Source organism: Loxodonta africana, chromosome 2 (assembly GCF_030014295.1).
Source record: "Loxodonta africana isolate mLoxAfr1 chromosome 2, mLoxAfr1.hap2, whole genome shotgun sequence".
Taxonomy (NCBI): domain Eukaryota; kingdom Metazoa; phylum Chordata; class Mammalia; order Proboscidea; family Elephantidae; genus Loxodonta; species Loxodonta africana.
In genome coordinates, this window is record NC_087343.1 from 139066693 (window position 1) to 139087344 (window position 20652).

General features: G+C 38.7%; 1 protein-coding gene across 2 annotated transcripts in view; it reads right to left on the reverse strand.

Moving 5' to 3' along the window:
* The window catches only part of HSD17B4 (hydroxysteroid 17-beta dehydrogenase 4), a 96056-nt gene extending 76633 nt beyond the window's left edge, over nucleotides 1-19423 (reverse strand). For both annotated transcript variants that reach the window (XM_064275987.1, XM_064275995.1), the window contains exons 1-7: nucleotides 19237-19423; nucleotides 15985-16038; nucleotides 7765-7872; nucleotides 5388-5447; nucleotides 4153-4174; nucleotides 3997-4043; nucleotides 2101-2185 (exon numbers count right to left, since the gene is read on the reverse strand). In XM_064275987.1, coding sequence (XP_064132057.1) covers nucleotides 2101-2185; nucleotides 3997-4043; nucleotides 4153-4174; nucleotides 5388-5447; nucleotides 7765-7872; nucleotides 15985-16038; nucleotides 19237-19294 — 434 coding nt within the window. In that variant the 5' untranslated portion in view covers nucleotides 19295-19423. The remainder of the gene's footprint in view (nucleotides 1-2100; nucleotides 2186-3996; nucleotides 4044-4152; nucleotides 4175-5387; nucleotides 5448-7764; nucleotides 7873-15984; nucleotides 16039-19236) is intronic.
* Nucleotides 19424-20652: the final 1229 nt, after the last annotated feature.

A 20652-nucleotide genomic window follows, 5' to 3' on the forward strand; every position in this document is an offset into this window, starting at 1 on the left:
AGTGATGATTCATATATCTAAAAAAATTATATTAATACAAAAGTGGTCTCCCAAAATCCTACCATAAAATTTAATCGTTTTGAAAAGTATTTTTTTAAGTATAAGAATGCATATTATCTATTAAAACCAACAATAAATGTTTATTAACATAAAACAAGTTAGCAATACATAAGTTAAAATCTTAGCAAGAAAGATGAAGCAGTTCTAATTCTCAGTCCTCATCACTCTGTCTCTCTTCCTTTCCGGATAAGTATCAAATGCCTCATATTAAAACAATGCCATCTGACAATCTGACCCAATCTGACTCTATTTTGACTAAGTAAATTATATCTAACTTACAAAAATGGTCAGGATCAGGATAACCTATAAATTTCCAAATGAGAACAGGTATTACAAATTATTTGCTTCCAGTAGATATGTGTGAGTCCCTGGGTGGTACAAAGAGTTTACCCTTGGCTACTAAGTGAAAGGTTGGAGCTGTGAATCCACCCAGAGCACCTTGAAAGAAAGGCCTGGTGATCTGCTTGGATGAAATGAAAACCAAAAGCCAAACCAGTTGCCGCTGAGTTGATTCTGACTCATGGCGACCCTGTGTGTTTATTGCCATTAAAAACGTTATGGAGGGCATTTCTACACTGAAACATGTGGGGTTGCCATGAGTTGAACTCGATGGCAAAGAATTTGGTTTTTTGTTTTCAGATGTGTGTGACCCTTTAGTTAATAAGAATGACTCTGACAATAGATTGCATGGAGCTACTTACTAGCACTGCCACATCTGAGTCACTCATGTAGAACCAATCGTAAGAAGTCCTACAGTTTCCAAACAGTTTATAAAGACTAACTGATGCCTGACCGGAAACCCTGGTGGCATAGTGGTTAAGTGCTACGGCTGCTAACCAAGAGGTCAGCAGTTCAATTCTGCCAGGCGCTCCTTGGAAACTCTATGGGGCAGTTCTACTCTGTCCTATAGGGTCGCTATGGGTTGGAATCGACTTGACGGCAGCGGGTTTGGTTTTGGTTGGTGGATGCCTGACCAGTACAAGCTAGCAGGAAATAACCACTCATTTCTCCCCAGCTGGTCTCTGAAGACAAAAAATGACATTTTGGTTAGAGAATGAAGTACATACAGCTGAATCCTCAAACTTCATTGCTTTTTTAAATGCAAGAGAGCAGCAAGATGATCAGTAATAATGAAAAGTAGAAGGCAAATGAAATATAAAACTGTCCAGCTAAACTGTAACTGAATGACACCATCTTACAAGAGGCCACATGCCAAGACTACCTTAAAAAAAACCTACACACATCTGGGGTCTTAAATGCTAGCAAGCGGCCATCTAAGATGCATAACTTGGTCTCAACTCAAAGGAGAACAAAGAACACCAAAGACACAAGGTAAATATGAGACCAAGAGACAGAAAGGGGCACATAAACCAGAGACTCCATCAGCCTAAGACCCAAAGAACTACATGGTGCCCAGCTACCACCGATCATTGCCCTGACAGGGAACACAACAGAGAACCGCTGATGGAACAGAAGAACAGTGGGATGCAGATCTTAAATTCTCATAAAAAGACCGGGCTTAATGGTCTGACTGAGACTGGAGAGACCCTGACAGTCAGGGTCCCTGGACCGTTTGATAGCCTGAGATTGGAACCATTCTTGAACCCAACTCTACAGACAGGGATTGGCCTGGACTATAAAATAGACAATGATGCTGGTGAGGACTGAACTTCATGGCTCAAGTAGACACGTTAAGACTATGCAGGCAACTCCTGTCTAGTGGTAAGATGAGAAGGAAGAGGGGTATAGGAGCTGGCTGAATGGACACAGGGAATACAGGGTAGAGAGGAGAAACGCGCTGTCTCATGAAGGGGAGAGCAGCTGAAAGTGCATGGCGGGGTGTGTATGGCTTTTTGTATGAGACTGGCTTGATTTGTAAACTTTCACCTCAAACACAATAATTTAAAAAAAAAAAAAAAAGAGCCTAGATATATTGAAGAGATTTCTTACCCTCATTTCATAACACTTTTTTTAGAATATCACCTTTCCCTGTACACGTACACATATTCACTCCCCCTCGACAGCCATATTCAACTCTACCTTCCGTAATTCTGTTTCTTCATGTGATCCCATGCTGCCCGGGTCACCTGGAACGAGCCCCGCAAATGAACTCTATGGATTAGATCTAAAGCAATAAGAAATTATTTTTATTATATACTTCCTGAGAAATTAGATAGGAGAGAGTCTCAGGCTCAACACAAGCAAAGGTTTACTTACACAAAGATGTTCCTTTTTTAACTAGCATTCAAAATCACCTATTACCACATCCCTCTCTGAGAATGCTTGCAACCATTTTTTATTTTGTTCCAATTATGCTAGGAATCAACGGTTCATACTGAAACTTACAACAGTGCTCTCTATAATTTATGATGCCAAAACCAAACCAATTGCCATGGAGTCAAAAATTATAGTTCCTGTATTATCTAAATATACTACTTCTAATTTATGCCTTCTTTATATATAAATTCACTGGTATGAATTTCCAAGAATTTTACATACATAATTGGCATATGACACTAACATTAGGTAAAACATAATCATAAATTACACAGCTCATCATCAAGAAGTACAAAATGCTCATTATATTCCTGTTTTTACCAGGGTTTGCAAATGAGTTGAGAGAGAGAGAAGCCTATTTGTTCTGAGATACTTAAGTCTAATTAATAGACAATCCAGGGAATAGTTCAGATAGACAAACAACTCTAGAATTAATTTTATTCTTTTAATCATCAAGACTTTTAACCAATCTTACTTATTGTTGTTTCATTCTAGAGCCTCAACAAATGTTTTCATGTGCATATTACAAGAGGAAGGAAGAGGGAAGAAAAAAGAAAGGGTAACTGGGAGAGGTGCACTGAGGATGGCACCAGAGAAGAGGAAACACCCTCACTTCACAAGAATTCCAAGGAAAGGACCAGCATAAGCTCCCCTTTGCCAATAAATCCTATCAGTTTGGGCTTCTCTTTCACCGTAGTATGTTATGAGAAGAGGACGCTAAAAGCTCTTTTTCGCTTAATTCTAAGTCAGAGATATTTTGCTTCTTCTAAAAGAACTTCTGGCATATTCCCCAGAAGCACACTCCATAACTGATGATATACTCACTTCAGTTGCCATGGCTGCCACTGTTCTCAGCCCCATTGTTTGTTTTAATTCTGTGGGCTAATGAAAGTGAGGGCAAAAAACCAAAAGCAAAAAAAAAAAAAAAAACACACACACACACTTTTTTTTCCCTGTGATTTGTTCATTATCTAAACTCAACCTTTCCTATCTGGCACCCCTAAAGGAAATCTTTCCTGTTTGTTAGATGCTTCAAAATGACATCCTGATTTTGTTCCATCCCGTTGTCAGATCTCCATCATTTTTAAAGCATCCCAGCTCCCTTTTATATACTGCACCTATTCTGGAAAAAAGAATCTGGGCAAGATAAGCACGCTGAAGACTACTGTAGTTGTTGTTGCTGTGTGGTGTCTAGTGGATTCCAGCTCATAGTGACCCTGTCGGACAGAGCAGAACTGCCCCCCATAGGGTTTCCTAGGCTGTAATCTTTGCGGGAGCAGATCGCCAGCCACTGGTGGGTTTGAACCACCGGACTTTTTGTTTAGCAACCAAGCCCTTAACGATTGCCACACCAGGGGAGTTAATAATGCTAGAAAACAATGACAATCTCTTAAAGAGACAAAGGGAAAAACAGACTGAAAGGGACAAAATCATTTTGGATAACTTCTGCCAAATGATTTAACATTTTTTAGTTACCAAATATTAAAAAAAGGCTACTTCCAACTATTGTTTTCAGTAATAAAGCTTGTTCATCATTTATATTAACAGCAGCAAAAGTAAGCAGAAGCAGGTTTTGCTTTAAATGTATAGATTTATCAAACATTAAAAAGGTTAAATGGACAGGTGTGTTCCACAGAGACATACATGAAAACAACTTACCCCAGTCTTCATCACTTGTCCTAGCAAAGGAACGATCCCTCAGAATCCTAAAACATTTATATTATACAGAGTAAGGAAAGAAGGGAGAGTGAAGTATACATTTTTAAAAAATTGGAGGGCATGCACATTACTAAAAATGCAAACAGAAATACTCACCCAGCATTGTTGACCACAATATCTGCAATAAAAAGATCCAAGTCATAAATACAAAAAAGCAAAACATTCCTTTGCATTTGCTTACAACCCACACTTCTTTCAGAATTGCTTTTTTACAGGGAAGTAAATATACCAGGTAGAGTACTCTTGAAATGAAATTTTACGACTACAGCCAAAAAAAAAAATCTACAAGTATCACATTATATTAGCTCCTTCCTCTCAAATTCATATATCTAAATTTTTCCACCTCTACCTTCTGCTGAAATTCCAACAGCTTATTTACAAAATTACTTGCTGTACAACCCTTAGATTCTCAGGTGGTTGCCATAAGCAATTCCTCATTTAATCTCAAAATCCATTCAGAAATTTAAAAGTTCAAAAAATTTTTCCCCGCCACTCCAAAGTCATAAGCCCAGAAAAGGAACCATTAGAGTTAGAAACTGATGCTCTATGATATTCTCACTATGTAAAGAAAAGAATTATTTTTTTAAGGTTTAACTGCCATCTTGTGGCTATTTTTACCTTATGACTTTACACACCTGTGGCCTCCTCTACCTCTCTGTCAGCTGATATGTGAACACCTCTCTGACTTCAACCAAACAAAATTAGAAAAATACATAAGCTAGACAAAAAAGGGGAAGCACATTCAAATTACAAAAATAAACATTTTTCAGATTATAAACATATTAGACTTATCTGTAATAATGTTCCCCTCTATTAATTCAATAATTTTTTGCTGAAAGTATGGGACTAAACCAGAAAAATTAGCTAAGGAATGAACAGAAAGGATTTGAAAAATTTCTTAAAAAAAAATTTTTATATATAATTCATCTTAATCTGCAAAATACTGAATCACTTTAATCTAAATCATTATAATTATCCAAAAGACCCGCTCAGTTCTCTATTCCCAAACTATTGACTTATTTTTTTATTTTATAAACATACCTGGGGTTTAACTAAATTATTATAAAAAAGGTCACTAAGAGAATGCATGCAAGTTTTTTAAAGCACTTAAAGTGCACAAAACCATGTTTAAAAAAAACCATATAAAAATTGTTACCTCAAGCTCTTTGTGGAATACGGTAGGGTTATAAAATAATTAATTTGCAAAACAAATCTAAAAATGTGATTAACAAGAAAGAACAAATTGTTAATAAACAAAGATAAAATCAACAGTATTTTATCAAGAAGGCAGAAGCTGCTCTGTAAGGACCACAAACTCAAAGAAACATCACCTATTCTTCCAAAGGCATCCAATGCTGTCTTCACAATCTTCTCTCCTGCTTCCACTGTATCTGAGGCAAAGGGAAATTAGTACAAAACATCAGTTCTCTCTCTCACAAACAACCTCCAAGTTCTGTGTATCAGAACACATGACAGACACTATTCATCCAACAGAACTAATTCCAAAAAAAAATAAATAAACTTATATTGCGGGCATATAACAAATCAAAATACAGATGGTCTAAAGTAACAGAAGAAATTTAGCCCCTAAGACAACTCTTTACAAATAAAAAGGAGAGGGATGAATAAGAAAATACTTGGCAAACATTACCTAAAACAGCACTGTCCACTATAACTTTCTGTAATGATGGAAAAGAGCCCCTAGATGGCATACCTGTTAAAGGCTTGACCACTAGCCAAAAGGCTGGTGGTATGAACCCACCTAGAGGTGCCTCTAGGAAGACTGGCCTGGCAACCTACTTCCAAAAAGTCACGGCCTTGAAAACCATATGGAGCCGTTCTATTCTGCACAATGGGGTCACCACGAATCGGAATCAATGTGGCCAGTGCAAGAGACCAACTGAAGGCTTAATCTCATTTAATTCATATTTAGTTTTAAAGAGTCACACCGATACTTTCCCCTAAGGATGCAAATCAGAGTTTGGGGAGAGGGAGGCCAGGTAAGGAGATGCATGTATAATTTGCAAAAGCACGTTCAATGTCATCTAACTACATATGAAAAACAGCCCTACTGCTTTTGCAATACTAACTACAGAAAGTAAAGTTCAACAAGATCTCATGGCTTGGTTATTTTCTGCTAATCAGCAATTCTGAGTGCAAAGGGCTCACACTCCTACTGTTGTGTGCCAAATGGTCTGCTGTCAACTCAGCATCACCACTGCCTCTTTCTATATTCTCTGCAATCACCAGGGAGGAAACAGAAAATTTATTCCTTCCCCTGGAATCCTTATGATCCTGAGTTAGGTCGGCAAATACAAGATACTCACGTAGAAGGTGGCTAAGTATGAGAAGCCTACAGATGTAGGCAATCTTGTGAGCAGACAGATGGCAGATGTGAGACTGACAGCACATTCAGGAGAGCTCTTGAGAATGAAAACCACCTGCTGCAGGCTGAGACGCTCTGCTGCAGCTTCCCTGACCGTGGCTTACCTAGCCCTTCCAATAGTTGTGTACACCTCTAATTCCCTATATTAAAGCCCTTCACACTTGGAAAACCCAGAAGGGCTTCTGTTTTCCTGACTGAACTCTGACTGATACAGGTTGTACAATAGAACCGTGGGGGAGAATGGGGAAACTGGTATTTTCATCTTTATAAAACGGGTTTTTTAAACCTGGGACCTGGGTTTAAAAAAACTGAAAACACCTCTCTAGAGCACCAATGTGAAAAGAAAATATGAAAATGTCTGTCATCTTATTTACTCTAAAACTCAAAACAAACCATGTCCTATCTCCTTTCCCTTAAAATTTCAAAATGAAGTCACTGGCAATCTAATTTTATCCCTGGCCAATAAAAACAATTTTGGTTTGCAGGAAAATCAGTAATCACTAGCTTTTTAATGTAAATCTGTTTGACCAGGTTCCTTAAAAATAACATTAAGATTAAGGCAACAAATGAAAAGGTTGTATTTCCTGTTTTTCTCCTGACTTTATTTTAATGCCTAACTATACTGACTCTAGAGTCCCTGGATGGTGCAAATGGTCAAGCACTCAACTACTAGCCAAAAGATGGCAGTTTGAACCCACCGAGAGGCACCTCAGAAAACAGGCCTGGCGATCTGCTTCTGAAAGGTCATAGCCCTGGAAACCCTATGGAACAGTTCTACTCCGCATACATGGGGCTGCTGCCACGCATGGGAATCAACTGAACAGTAACAATAACAATATGTTGACTCGTACATTTTTAAAAAGGTTAGAAGGTTACATACAACGGTGATTACTTGTACGGAATGTAATATGCAGGCTGGGTATAGAAAGGGGACGTTTTACTTCTTATATTCTATTACTTCAGTTTTTCTAAAAAACTATTTTAAAAAGGCAAATATATTATTCTGTAAAAATGTATAAAACCTTTTAACTAAAACAGGTTTTCTGAGAACGAAAACATACCCATATCCATATATACAATGTTATTGATTATATCATGCACTCATTAATTTAAAAAAAACTAAATAAGCAACAGAAAAAGGTTAGAATCATGTGAAATAAACTCTAGTAAAAGTTTAAAAATTGTTCACGTTAGAATTTCTCACAATGTAATTTCATAATTACACTGGAATGCTGAGATACTTGTTCAGTGTTTATTAATGTGAGCAAAAGCATTAGCTGAAGAAAAATAAAAGAAATAGTCTATTCTTTCAAATACCATACCATAGCTGGCCACTGCTTTTCCACCTTTCCTTCTTATTTCTTCAACAACTTTATCAGCAGCTAAGGAGCTTTTACCATCTCCTTTAACGTCTCCTCCTATATCATTCACTGCAATGTAAAAACAACAACTTTAAAAAAAAAACTTAAAAATGTGGTTAATTATTACTTAATCACACCATAATTTCTAGGCCTTCAAAATATGAGTTGGAATTGAAATTCTACTTACTAGTGTATTTCTTTAGTCATTTGCTCAATTGCCTCCCACCCTACCCTACCCACACCTTGCTAAACACACCGTCAGATACGCACTTTGAAAACATGCCTTTATTTTTAAATAGAGATTAAGGAGAAAAAGCAAGAATACTTAAAAAACACAGGTTCATATCATAAAATTTCTAACTTTGCAATGCTTTTCCTTTTTCGGAAAGAGAAAAAAATGATTCAACCACTTTTCAGCAAAAAACAAAAAACGTGAAAATCCCTTTAGGTTTAAACACACAATTTGAATTTTCTTCTGTATCATAAAAGCCTCTGCTTATGGTAAAGAACCAGTATGATTTTAAACTATTAAACAGGTACACATTTGTAAATTTTCACAGAACACAAGGTGTCATGGTCTGGAAAGAAAGAAATAAAAAATATTTCTTTAAAGAAATTAAAAATAAAATACAGAACTAAAATGTATTCAGTCATTAATTTATACCATGCTCCATCTTTATATATTTAACTACTGACCACACTTTCCACCTAATACCTCCCTATACCTAATCATATACTTACAAAAGGTCTCCTTAGATGAAAACAATTTTGGTTCTCATGATCAGATAATAAACATTCAATGAGCCCTTACAATTTGCAAGGAAATCACCAGAGGTACACAGAGATGTGTAAGAATGGCACCTGCCCTCAAAAAGTTTATAATCTATTGAAAGTTAAGTATGTGATAACTACAGTAACGCACAGATTTTAGGATAAAGCATGTAAACTAAACGTCAACACAACTAAATACAGGTAGTCCCTGACTTACAATGTATTTCAGTTACAAAGAATCACACTTACAACCATACTTTTTTTGTGTGTGTACATCTTATCTCTTGCTTGCTGAAAGCGAAGAGGACTTAAACACAAATCAAACAAAAATCCTCACAACTGGATCAATAAGTAACGTAACGATAAATGGAGAAAAGACTGACATTGTCAAGGGTTTCATTTTACTTGGATCCAAAATCAATGCCCATGGAAGCAGCCAGTAGTCAGAAAATCAAAAAAAGTATTATTACATTGGGCAAATCTGCTACAAAAGACCCTTCAAAATCTTAAAAAGCAAAGATGTTACTCTGAGGACTAAGGTGCATCTGACTCAAGCCATGATATTCTCAATCACCTCATATACTTGTGAAAGCTGGACAATGAATAAGGAAGGCCAAGGAAGAATTGATGCCTTTTAATTACGGTGCTGACAAAGAATACTGAATGTATCACAAACTGCCAGAAGAATAAACAAGTCTGTCTTGGAAGAAATACAGCCAGAGTGCTCCCTGGAAGCGAGGATGGTAAGACTTCGTCTCACATACTTTGGACATGTTATCAAGAAGGACCAGTCCCTGGAGAAGGACATCATGCTTGGTAGGGGGTCAGAGAAAAAGAGGAAGCCCCCGACAAGATGGACTGACACAGTGGCTACAACAATGGGCTCAAATGTAACGACTGTGAGGACGGTTTGGGACCAGGCAGTGTTTTGTTCTGTTGTTAACAGTCACTATGAGTCAGAACCAAGTTGATGACACCTAACCACATCATCAGTAATGTGTACTACATACAATGTTGCAGCACATAATTTGCTGATATCATCACATCTGTAAGTTTATATGTAATGTTTCCAACCCCAAACAAAAATAAAGATCATATTTATAAAAATACTGATAATAAAAGGCATTAATAGCCCTAAAATATCCTTTTAACCTGGAACTGAAGCCACTCTGGAGGTCACCTTTCAGTCAAATAACAGATTGGCTTATAAAATAAACAATAACACCCATGAGGAAAGTGTTCCTTTGAACAATCAATTACGCAAGACCAAACAGTCAACATTTACTCAAAAGCAAAGTTGAGAAAGCAAGGAAAGGCAGAGATACTGGGCGGACGGAAATGGGACAGGTGGGGTGGAAATGGTTAAGAGTGCTAACACATTAGGGGGATTGTAACCAATGTCATAGAACAGTTTGTGTATGAGTTGTTGAATGGGAATCTAATTTGCTGTGTAAAGTTTCACTTAAAACATAATAAAATATTCAGAAAATTAAAATATAAATAAATAAATAATAATGAAAACTAAAAAAAAAAAAAAAAGAGGTATTCAACTTACATCAGAACCAACTTACAGGGGAATCATCAGAACAGAACCCCGTTGTAAGTCGGGGACCACCTGTAATAGGGACAAGTGACAATCAAAGCTAATTTACACACAATAATTTGACACAAAATTTACAAAATAACATGCAAAAAATAATGAAAAGATATTATACATCAATGCCAAATAATTTTTAAAAAAAAGAAAATTTAAGACAAATACTTGGGAAAAAGAATGAACAATTTACACTGAATTTTTGTAGCATTATTGCATAAATCAATTTTGGGAGTATAACAATAAAAAACAATTAATAGTTAATAAATGGCATGGTGGTATATATCAAGTTTAAAATCTTTTAATATTACCAAAGTGATGATTGCCACATATAAAAAAAAGGTTTTTTTCTTCTTCTTCCAAAGAATGGCTCTTTTTTTGATTGGCATGGGGGTTGCAAGTGGGGTTGGGTTGTGAATGAGGTAGACATGATACAGAGAAAAAGCAATACCTAGCAACACTTAAATAAGCCAAGTCAGTTTTTACCTTTTTTTTTTTTTTTTTTTAAAGAAAATTAGTTTTCCAAAACGTAGACCAGGATATACTTTTTTTTCCTAACAATAGTTTTATCAGCCTTACTGCAAAAATAAACACATGCTGCTAAGAAACAAAATAAGGTAAAGAAAGGGATCATAATTGAGGGCCGCAGACAGTACAGGAGAAAAATGTAGAACAAAATTCAAATTCACAAAAAAAGACCAGACTTATTGGTCTGACAGAGACTGCAAGAACCCCCAAGACTATGGCCCCCAGACACCTTGCTAACTCCGAACTGAAGCCACTCCAGAAGCCCACTTTTCAGCCAAAGATTAGACAGGCCTATAAAACAAACAATAACACATATGAGGAACGTGTTTCTTGGTTCAATCAAATATATGGGACCAATGGGCAACACCTGCCCAAAAGCAGATACATGAAGGCAAGAAGGGACAGGAAAACTGGACAAATGGACATAGAGAGCCCAAGGTAGAAAGCGAATAGCGGAGAGTGCTGACACAACGTGGGGATTGCAACCAATGTCACCAAACAATTAGTACATAAAATTTTGAATGAGAGACAAATTTGTGCTGTAAACTTTCACCTAAAACACAATAAAATTAAATAACAGGAAAAGGTTTACATTATCCTTTGGGATAAAAAAAAAAGGATAAAATTTTCTAAAGACTGAATTCCTATTAATTGTCCATTCCTATGCAATCACTCAAACGCCAGGAAACAAGTGAAAAAAAAAAAAATCAAGATTTTAAAACATGCAGTTCCCAGTCTTTTATGACCCTTTTTAAGTAAACACAGGAAAGCTCAAAAGCAAACTGGCAAATGCAGTATTTAAGTAAAGAATTATTCGATTGTGCGATGAAACACCACCCCCAAGTGGAAACTGTAAAAAGTCCAGCAAAACAAGTAAGCACTAAGGCCTAGATAATTTATTGCGATCAATGATATGCAGTGAAACAATAGCAACGTTATTTATTCAAAACAAGCCTCAACATTGTTGTTGCTGATGGGCTCCATCAAGTCAATCCTGATTCACAGCAGCCCTAAATGACAGAGTAGAACTGCCCTGTAGGGTTTCCTAAGCTGTAAGCTTTACAGTCAGGAGCTCTGGTGGCACAATGGTTAAAGCGCTTAGCCGCTAACCTAAAGGTCAGTGGCTCAAACCTACCAGCCACTCCACAGGAGAAAAACGTGGCAGTCTGCTTCTGTAAAGATTTACAGCCCTGGAAACCCTATGGGCAGCTCTGCTCTGTCCTACGGGTCGTTATGAGTCAGAGTCAACTTGATGTCAGTGGGTTTTTTATATAAGAAATGATAAAACCAGCCACTCCACCCAAACGAGTAGCTTTAAAATACGGTAAGACATGGTCAGATTTTTATAAATGCTAAGAGTGTGATAGTTAAGGATAGAGGATAGTCTTTTCAGCTGAAATCATCAAAATATTCCAAAATGTGATATGTATGTAAATCCTCATATAAAATCCAGTTCATAGTTCTGAGTTTCCTTTTTTTTAAGACCCAGAATATTTTGCCTATTTCTGTCATTTTGGATAATCTATTAAAGACCACAGAAATTTTTTCCTAACAATTCATCCCCACAATTTTATTAAATACCTGCTGTATGTCAACCACTAGAGTGAGGGCATAAAGATCCAAGGCATTCTAAAACATACTTTGTTGTTGTTGTTAGCTGTCATTGAGTTGGCCCTCGACTCATGGCAACCCCACGTGTTACAGAGTAGAACTGCTCCGTAGTGTTTTCCTGGCTGTAGTCTTTACCAAAGCAGTTCACCAGGCCTTTCTTCTGCAGAGCCACGGAGTGGATTCAAACCGTCAACCCTTCGGTTAACAGTTCTATTCTGTTGTCCCACAGTGTTGCTGTGAGTCAAAATTGACTCCGTGGTACCTAACAACAATTTATAGTAAGCAACATTTGAGCACTAGTAAGATGTCCTTGTATTTTCATGGACATATTGGTCATTTCTAGCTCTTATTGTTTTGCCTGTTTAAAACCTTTGTTGTTTTATTTGGGGTGTTTGTCTTTCGCATAGATTTATACACGTCCTTTTTTTTTACTTATAAAAGATTTTAATCCTTTGCCATGTGTTACAAAGCATAAATTTCTTCAGTGAAACGTTGAAAGAGAAATGTCACACCTAAGCATCAATATCACTTGATGAGTATTATGTACATTACCCTTTCAGTGTTTTCTTATGTAAACCAGACTGAGAAACCTGAATTTGTCTTTAATAATCCTATTTCCTGTACAGGTCTTCCTGCTAAGAACTAGTTATCTTGTCTTTCTCTCTGTCCTTCACCCTACCCTTCAGGTAAGTGAAATTACCACACTTTCCACGCTTCAGTTACATCATAGCTGGTAAAGCTGAGTCTTAAATCTCTGCTATCTGATGCCAGTCTGTGCTTTTAATCACAACGTGATACTGACAGGTGAGCATTAGGGTGAAAGTTCACTACACCTGTAGTTACATCAGGCTTCAAATGCTGACCCTGCTGATTAATTCCATGACCCCTCTGAATCTTCATAGCTGTCCTATCTAACTTCTGTGATTATGGTGAGGATTAGATGCTATAAAAAATTAAAGCCTTTTGTGACGCTAGAACCCATCTATCTTCTTTGTGCTCACATCCTCAAGATAAAACCTAATATTCACAGAACTGGATATGGTTCACCTATTGAGGAAACCTCAAAACTACTGAAACCTCAGCACCTACTTCAGATATGTGCAAACACTTCCAGAAAGATGTAACTTATATAAAACCAAATGCCCCTTGTTACAGTATCAGCCAAAAGCTTAACAGTTCTTACACCCAGATTTAAATTGTCCGCAATACTTGATATTATAGAATATAAAAGATACCAATTATATTAACATGAAGTTAGAGAATATCTAAAATGATGTTCTCTGATTTGGGGCTTGGCCAATGAAACATGAGTGGAAGTGGCATGCCACTTCGAAACAGAAGTTTCAAGAGCCACCAAGTGGTTCCACCATTGTTATTTTCCCTTTGCTCCAAGAATGGCAATGTCTCAAATAGGAGCCGCTCCTTCAGCTGGGATCCAGAAATTTCCTAGTAGGAAGATACGGGGCACAGCAGAGCTGATCAGAAGCTGAAATGTCACACAGCATGAAGTAATCCCTTATAATTGTAAACAACTGAGATTAGAGGTTCTTTGTCACCCCAACATAAACCTGCAAAAACTTACTTATACAGCAAATGAGCTACTCTATTTCTCAAGGTCTTAATTCTTACTGGACTCTGAGATAGTCATAGCATTATTTCACTGATCACTTTTCCACAGACAAGATACTCTGAAGTGTCAAAACATCCTGTTTGTTCATTCCTCTTTACTGTTTTTTGTTTACTAAGGCAAAAATTATGCTGAACACACAAAAAAATTAATAGAAGGTAAACGCTAGTCCACGTGACGCAGAGCCACTGCTGGAGCTGCCACCACCAGCCGGCAACCCGGCATCGGCCCCACCTACTCTCCTGGACTGGCACCAGCACCTGCTGCAATACCATCCCTACCACCAAAGGCAATGAGAGAATACTGGACTCACCGTTCCTGTTTATCTTTTTCTTATTTGACTCGAAGACTCCTAATCTGAACTTAACATGTTCAAAGGTAACAGATAAGTATGGAAAACTGATCCACGCAAACAATGAATAAGCTAAATTTCTATCTTAGTCACAACAAAAAATAAAAATGTATTCAACCAATCTCACAAACACACCAGTCCCTCCCCGAAAAAGGCTACGTCAACAATAAAAGAACCAATAAATAAGGTATCTTTTTTGCACAAGGCAATATTCTAGTGCCTTTAAACCCACCGCTGACAAGTCGATTCTGACTCACAGCGACCCCACAGGGTTTTCAAGGCTGTAAATCCCTGTGGAGGCTGACTGCCACATCTTTCTCCCATGGAGCTGTGGCTGGTTTTAAACCACAGACCTTTCGGTTAGCAGTTGATCACTTTAACTGCTGCACCACCAAGGCCCCTTCTAGTTCCTTTAGGAGACATAAAAGATAAGATCACTGCACTTATGGAAATGAGTAAGAAGATGTAAATAAATAAAAAGTTGTAAGAAAAACATTAAGAACTAAATAAACCCAGTGCCGTCGAGTCGATTCCGACTCATAACTATAGCAATATATTTAAAAAAAAAAAAAAAAAAAGAACAGTAACAGGATATATCTTTAGGCTCTGATATGAAATACTCTTGGGAAGAGGGCTTGAAATGCACCCCCTAATCAAATAACACAATGTCAAAATTTGTCCTTGCCATAAGAAGCAGACTGGATTAACAGGCAGTGGCTATGATCTCAGAAATGATCCAAGGTCTCTGTGCCCCTTCCATAAAGATAAGAGACACATTTATGTTGACGGAGGCGAGTATATTAAATGTCCTGCTTTGTTTAGAAATCCTGGTTGCTTGTTTATTCTTTTGTTACACAAGTCTCCATAAACAAATTTGGGAGGAACTTGTCCCTCTGTATTTCCAAGTAAAATGAAGGAAAGCTGGGATTAGGGGATCACTATGGAGCAACAATTTTATCCCAGGAAAGATACTAAAAAATACTGAGTCATAACATCTGCCCCACCCACTTACCTTTCACTACACACTCATTCAGTTATTCCCCACGATGGCTTGGCTGTGGGCAAATCTGCTCCTGCATTTAACCTAACTGCCAAGTATATCAAGACAGTCCAAACCATTTAGCCTACTAAAAACTTCCTACCTTGGGAATTTTCCAACTGACGCCCCCTCCCACACACACGCATATCTAATAATAAAACTAAAACTTGTCCAACTGCCCCCTCAATTTAAAAAAAAAAGTTCCCAATTGAAATTTTTTGATGAAGAGATGAAAAAGTGTACTTTGAAGTCCCAGCCTCCAAATTTCTAATTCTTAAAAATCAGTTATTTCTTATTCTTACCAATATATTTACACTCACAGGGAGTCGCCTTTTATCTTGCACCAATAGATGAGCCTTCTATCTCGAAAAATTGCACCCCACAATTTACTAAATTGAAGAATTATCTTTTATACAATGAATGCCTACCCATCTTTATCAATTCTGTTAAGTTGGAAATTCTATGAAACTACTTAAAATGAGAGATAATCATAAGTAAAAATGTCAGCTTCAAGGGGAAAAAAAAGTTGCTGGCAGAAATAAACTATTAGTGATGAAATTTGACCTTGACAGATTATTTAATGGAAAGACAAAGGTGGCTTGTGAAAACTGAACTTTAGTTACCAGCTATTGATTAAAAAGAAAAGCACATCAACTTACCAACAACTGATGCACCTCTTTCTGCAAAAGCCAAGGCATAGGCTCGCCCCAGTCCTGGTCAAAAATAATCAGAAAGTTAAGCAAATGTCAGCATAATTTTTTTGCTCCACTCAACTCAATCCCCATTTTCAAATAATTGGTGAGCAATTAATTACATCATAATGGTAGTATCTTCATTGGTAAGTTGAACTATGAACCTCTATTTCATCCTCTCCTATTTATAGAGGTTGGAAAGCTTAAAATTACATTTCCCAGACTACAAAGCTGCTCTGATGTGAACTGGGTTCCACCATTACTAGCATTCACATGAAATCTGGAAGGTGGAAGTGAGCCAGAGGCTACCTAACTGACCTCTGGCTGTTGCTGCTGGTTAAAAAACTGATTTTCTTGCAGCTTCCTAGGTGTAAATTAACAGTGGCAAGTTCCTGATTCAGCTCTTGAAAGAAGTACAATCATAATGCTCCTTGGAAGCAAGGATGGCAAGACTGCATTTTACATACTTTGGGCATGTTGTCAGGAGGAATCAGTCCTTGGAGAAGGACATCGTGCTTGGCCAAGTACAGGGTCATCGGAAAAGAGGAAGACTCTCAACGAGGTGGATTGACACAGTGGCTGCAAAAATGAGCTCAAGCATAACAATTAAGGACGGCGCAGGACCGGGCAGTGTTTCCTTCTGTAGTGCGCAGGGTCGCTATTTGTCGGAACCGACTCAACAGCCCCTAACAACAGCAACATAGTGGCAACAGTGTCTAACAACAGCAACATAGTGGCAATTTCCTGGTTCAGCTCCCTAACTCCTGAATGGCAGCTTCCATTTTCCAGGTATCTGGTGTCCAGTGGCCATCTGGGCTGTGGCAGAAATTCTCCAGTCCTTGTCCAGCAGAGCTCCAATGGTAGCTCAGAGCTCAGAGGCAGTGGCTCCTCTAATAGACCAGTTCCATATTACTACAAGAGCCATTCCAAAAGCACCTGCTTAAAACCCAATTGCCTAAGTTAAATCCTTTTCTACTTAAATATCTAGTGATTTCTGTCTTCTGCACTGAATTTTGACTACACAATTATAAAATCCAAAAAATACTTAATTCTGATTGGAAGGATTGAGGTATATATTTATATGACTAAAGATAGATAGGTAATTAGATCCATCTCCCCCTCTTTGGGCTATAAGTTTTATAAGCATAGAATATCTACATAAGAATATGTAAGACTGGCAATTAAATATCTCTGGAGAGTGGAACTGTATGGCTAAAAACCAGGGGTCAAAGGCTATTTTTCAATGTATTCCCTTTTGTAACTATTGGAATTTAACACATGCATATTTTTTTAATTTAACTGATAAATGAGTATACAAATAACAAAAACTGAAAATACAAATTATAATGCTCTGCTTATAAAAACCAAAATATAAAGTTTTCCAAAATTATAGATGCCACCAAATAAATTATTTTAGATTTAATCCACTCTGAGTAGATGAGAGAGAACTCAGCCAGCCAAAAGAGGAACTAAATTCTTCTCTCGTGTTTATCAGATCAAGGCCGAGGCACTTGTTCTAAATAAGAGGTTTTTAAAGAAATCGAATATTCATGACCAGAATGCAAAAAGTTAACATTATAGAAAACAATCAGATGAATGGAATGGGATAGGCCTCTAGGAGAAAGTGAGCTAAACTAATCAGAGAACCATCTCAATTTGATACCAAGTTATGCAATTCTCTTAAAAGATACCTAAGTAAGCTATCTGAATCACACAGGCCCATTCAAGCTATACAAAATGGAGGCTCACAAATTTAACTCTTTAGTGCATTTTGACTGTAAAGCTGTGCTGGGTATTGGGAATGCTGACATATTCAATCTCAACCTTCATGGACCTTCTAGTTTGAGGAGGATGACTAATGCACATATTTAAATAATGTGTGTATAAACCTTTATATAAAGTAAAAAGCAACAGTCTCCTCACTTTCTCCCTCTAGCACCTCTAGCCTGTTAACAGTTTGGTAAGAATCTGCGCTTTTATAAACATTATTTAACTATTTATTTGCCTTAGTTGGCCTCCCTAATTAAACTAGAAGATTCCTGAAGGTTGAGATTGAATATCAACATTCCCCACAATGCCCTGCACAGCTTGAGAGTCAAAATGCACAAAAAAAGTTAAATTCATGAGCCTCTGTTGTTTGCATCGCCTAAATCTCTCCACACTTGACTTTACTGTCAATCACCCTTTGGTAGGTTAGTAGAGTAACTCACAAGTGGGCAACAAGTGAAGAATCTCACTGCAGAGCTTTGCATGGGTGTGAGGGGCTTGTTTCAATTGTCCTTTAAAAATGAGGTTATTTCACATAACAAAACTCTTATTTTGCATCTCGTGGAATGTAGGAAGATCTGACAACTTTCCCATCCCAAAGGCTGGTCCATTTCTGAAAGGTCGTTGTTCTCCAGTTCCCCCCCTCCTCCCCGCCCCACTTCCTCCACCTCACTCCCATTTGATTCCTTTACTGCCTGCCTGACCTCTGTAGGTATTTGATTTTGTAACCCTTAACAAGACTCTTTGGTGAACAAGACTCCAGTGAACTCTGAATACAGTGCGTAGCTTGCCAAGTGTACAAACTCCAACGAATCCTCTGATCAGATGCCCTCTTTCCAAACATGGCCGTCTCAAGAACTCAAAATGTTCCGACAGAAGAAATGCTTGAATGACGTTTCAAAGAGATTGCCATCTCTACTACTCAAGGAGGAAATCCAAGGCCGAAGCGGCTGCAGGAACCTTTAAAAGATGTGACAGAGGCAGGCCTCATGGGAGTCTAATGCGACGGAGGATCCCAACCGATGTGTCAAGAAGAACTTTTCACCCAGCTCTGCAACCCGCACCCCAGCCCGGCCCCGCCAGCTAGTTCCGCCCTAGGCCTGTCCCCTCAAGCAAAACCTGGGGACTTGGGAAGCCCTTTAGGAGGGCTGGGGGTAAGTGGGATGCACCTGACAGGGTGATCCAGTGCTTCTGGCTCCTCACCCCAGTCTGGCTGATCCCACCCCTCCCTCCTCAGCGGATTCGGCGCCCGGGAGAACAACTGTTCCTCGCCCTCCGCTCCCCCTCCCGCCAGGCCCAGCAGCTCGCACCCGAGCAGCGCAGCTACCGCGGCCTGCAACCCTGGCGCTAAGGCCAGCAGCTGCAGCTGCGCGCGCATCCCCGGCCCGAAAAAGAGTACTCGCCGCAAAAGAGAATGGCGCTCGCCTAGTAATTCAGCTTTCGCGTGCTCACCTCCCCCCGCACCGGTGACCAGCACCACCCGCCCGTCGAACCTCAGCGGCGAGGCCATGATCCCGGCTGCAGCGACACACACACACAAACAACAAGCTGAGCCGGTTGAGCTCAGAATACTGGACCAGGAGTTAGAAGAGGAGGGGCCAGACGTGTGACTAGAGTGACCGGCCAGTTTCTAACAAGGGGAGCGGAGTGGTAGTTTTCCAAGTGCGCCTGCGCGAGCCTCTCTTGGAATCCTGGGAAATGTAGTCCAACATTGCCTCTATTGGCTACAAGAGCCTTGGAGAGAAAGAGCCCTCGTTGCAGCTAGAGCTTGTGGGAGCTGCTGGGACCTGACTGATAAAATAGTTAACTCAGCACCTGCGTCCATCCATTCACACATCGTTTCATCACTCACTCAACGAGCGTTTTCTGGGTTTGGGCGTCAGGCCTAGACAAATAGGACAGAGCCCCTGTCCTTGAGCAGTTTTCAGATATAGCCTCTAGGAAGAAGTCACTAACTCGTCGCTGAGGTTCGAAGGGCAGGTGGTGCTGGTCACCGGCGCAGGGGGAGCTGAGCTCGCGAAAGCTGAACTGCTAGGCGAGCGCCATTCTCCCTTGTGCCTACTATATAAAGATCATCCATGAACTATTAAAAAATGCCCTACCACTGACCTCTGGAAATAGTCTTAGAAACAAACAAACAAAATTTAACATGTGCTGCCAAATGACTTTTGCATTTGTATTGTGAAAATAGTCATAGACTAAAAAAAAAGACTGCCATCCATTAATTCAACAAATACTTGTTAAACATGCGTGAGGAACTTTTACATTTTGAGGTGCTCATAGGGCTAATTGGGGAGTCAGAACTAAAATTAAGCACTCCATTCAGAAATTAAACTGTTTACTTCTACACTCATGATAACCATTCCTAGTCCTAGTCAGAGCAATAATGCAAGAAAAAGAAATAAAGGGCATCCAAAATTCCTTTTTGTCTTTTTTCATTTATCAGCTTCTTGTCTCTCTATACTTACCTTCCTTTCCTGTCTCCTGAATACCTGGCGCTCTATGACATCTCTGCCCTTTCTAGCCAAGCTGTGCTGCACAGCCTGAGAGCCACTCCCCAATTTTTGCAGCCACACAGATGGGATCTCTGGAGGCTTTTCTTTTCTTTTCTAATTTTTATTTATTTGTTGCATATATTTTCTTTTTCCCTTTTTCTATTTTTTTCCCCTTCTGTTTTTCTCCATCTCTCGGTTTCTCATCTCTCCACTCCAATGGCAAGCTCCCTTAGCAGTTTTTATTTGTTTGTTTCTCTTTGGCTTATTTCTCTCTCCTCTCTATCCTCTTTCCCATACCCCTCTTAGCTCCACACATCACAACCTCTCCATTCCTACCTGTGTATCTGCACCGTGCTTTGAACATCACACCCCT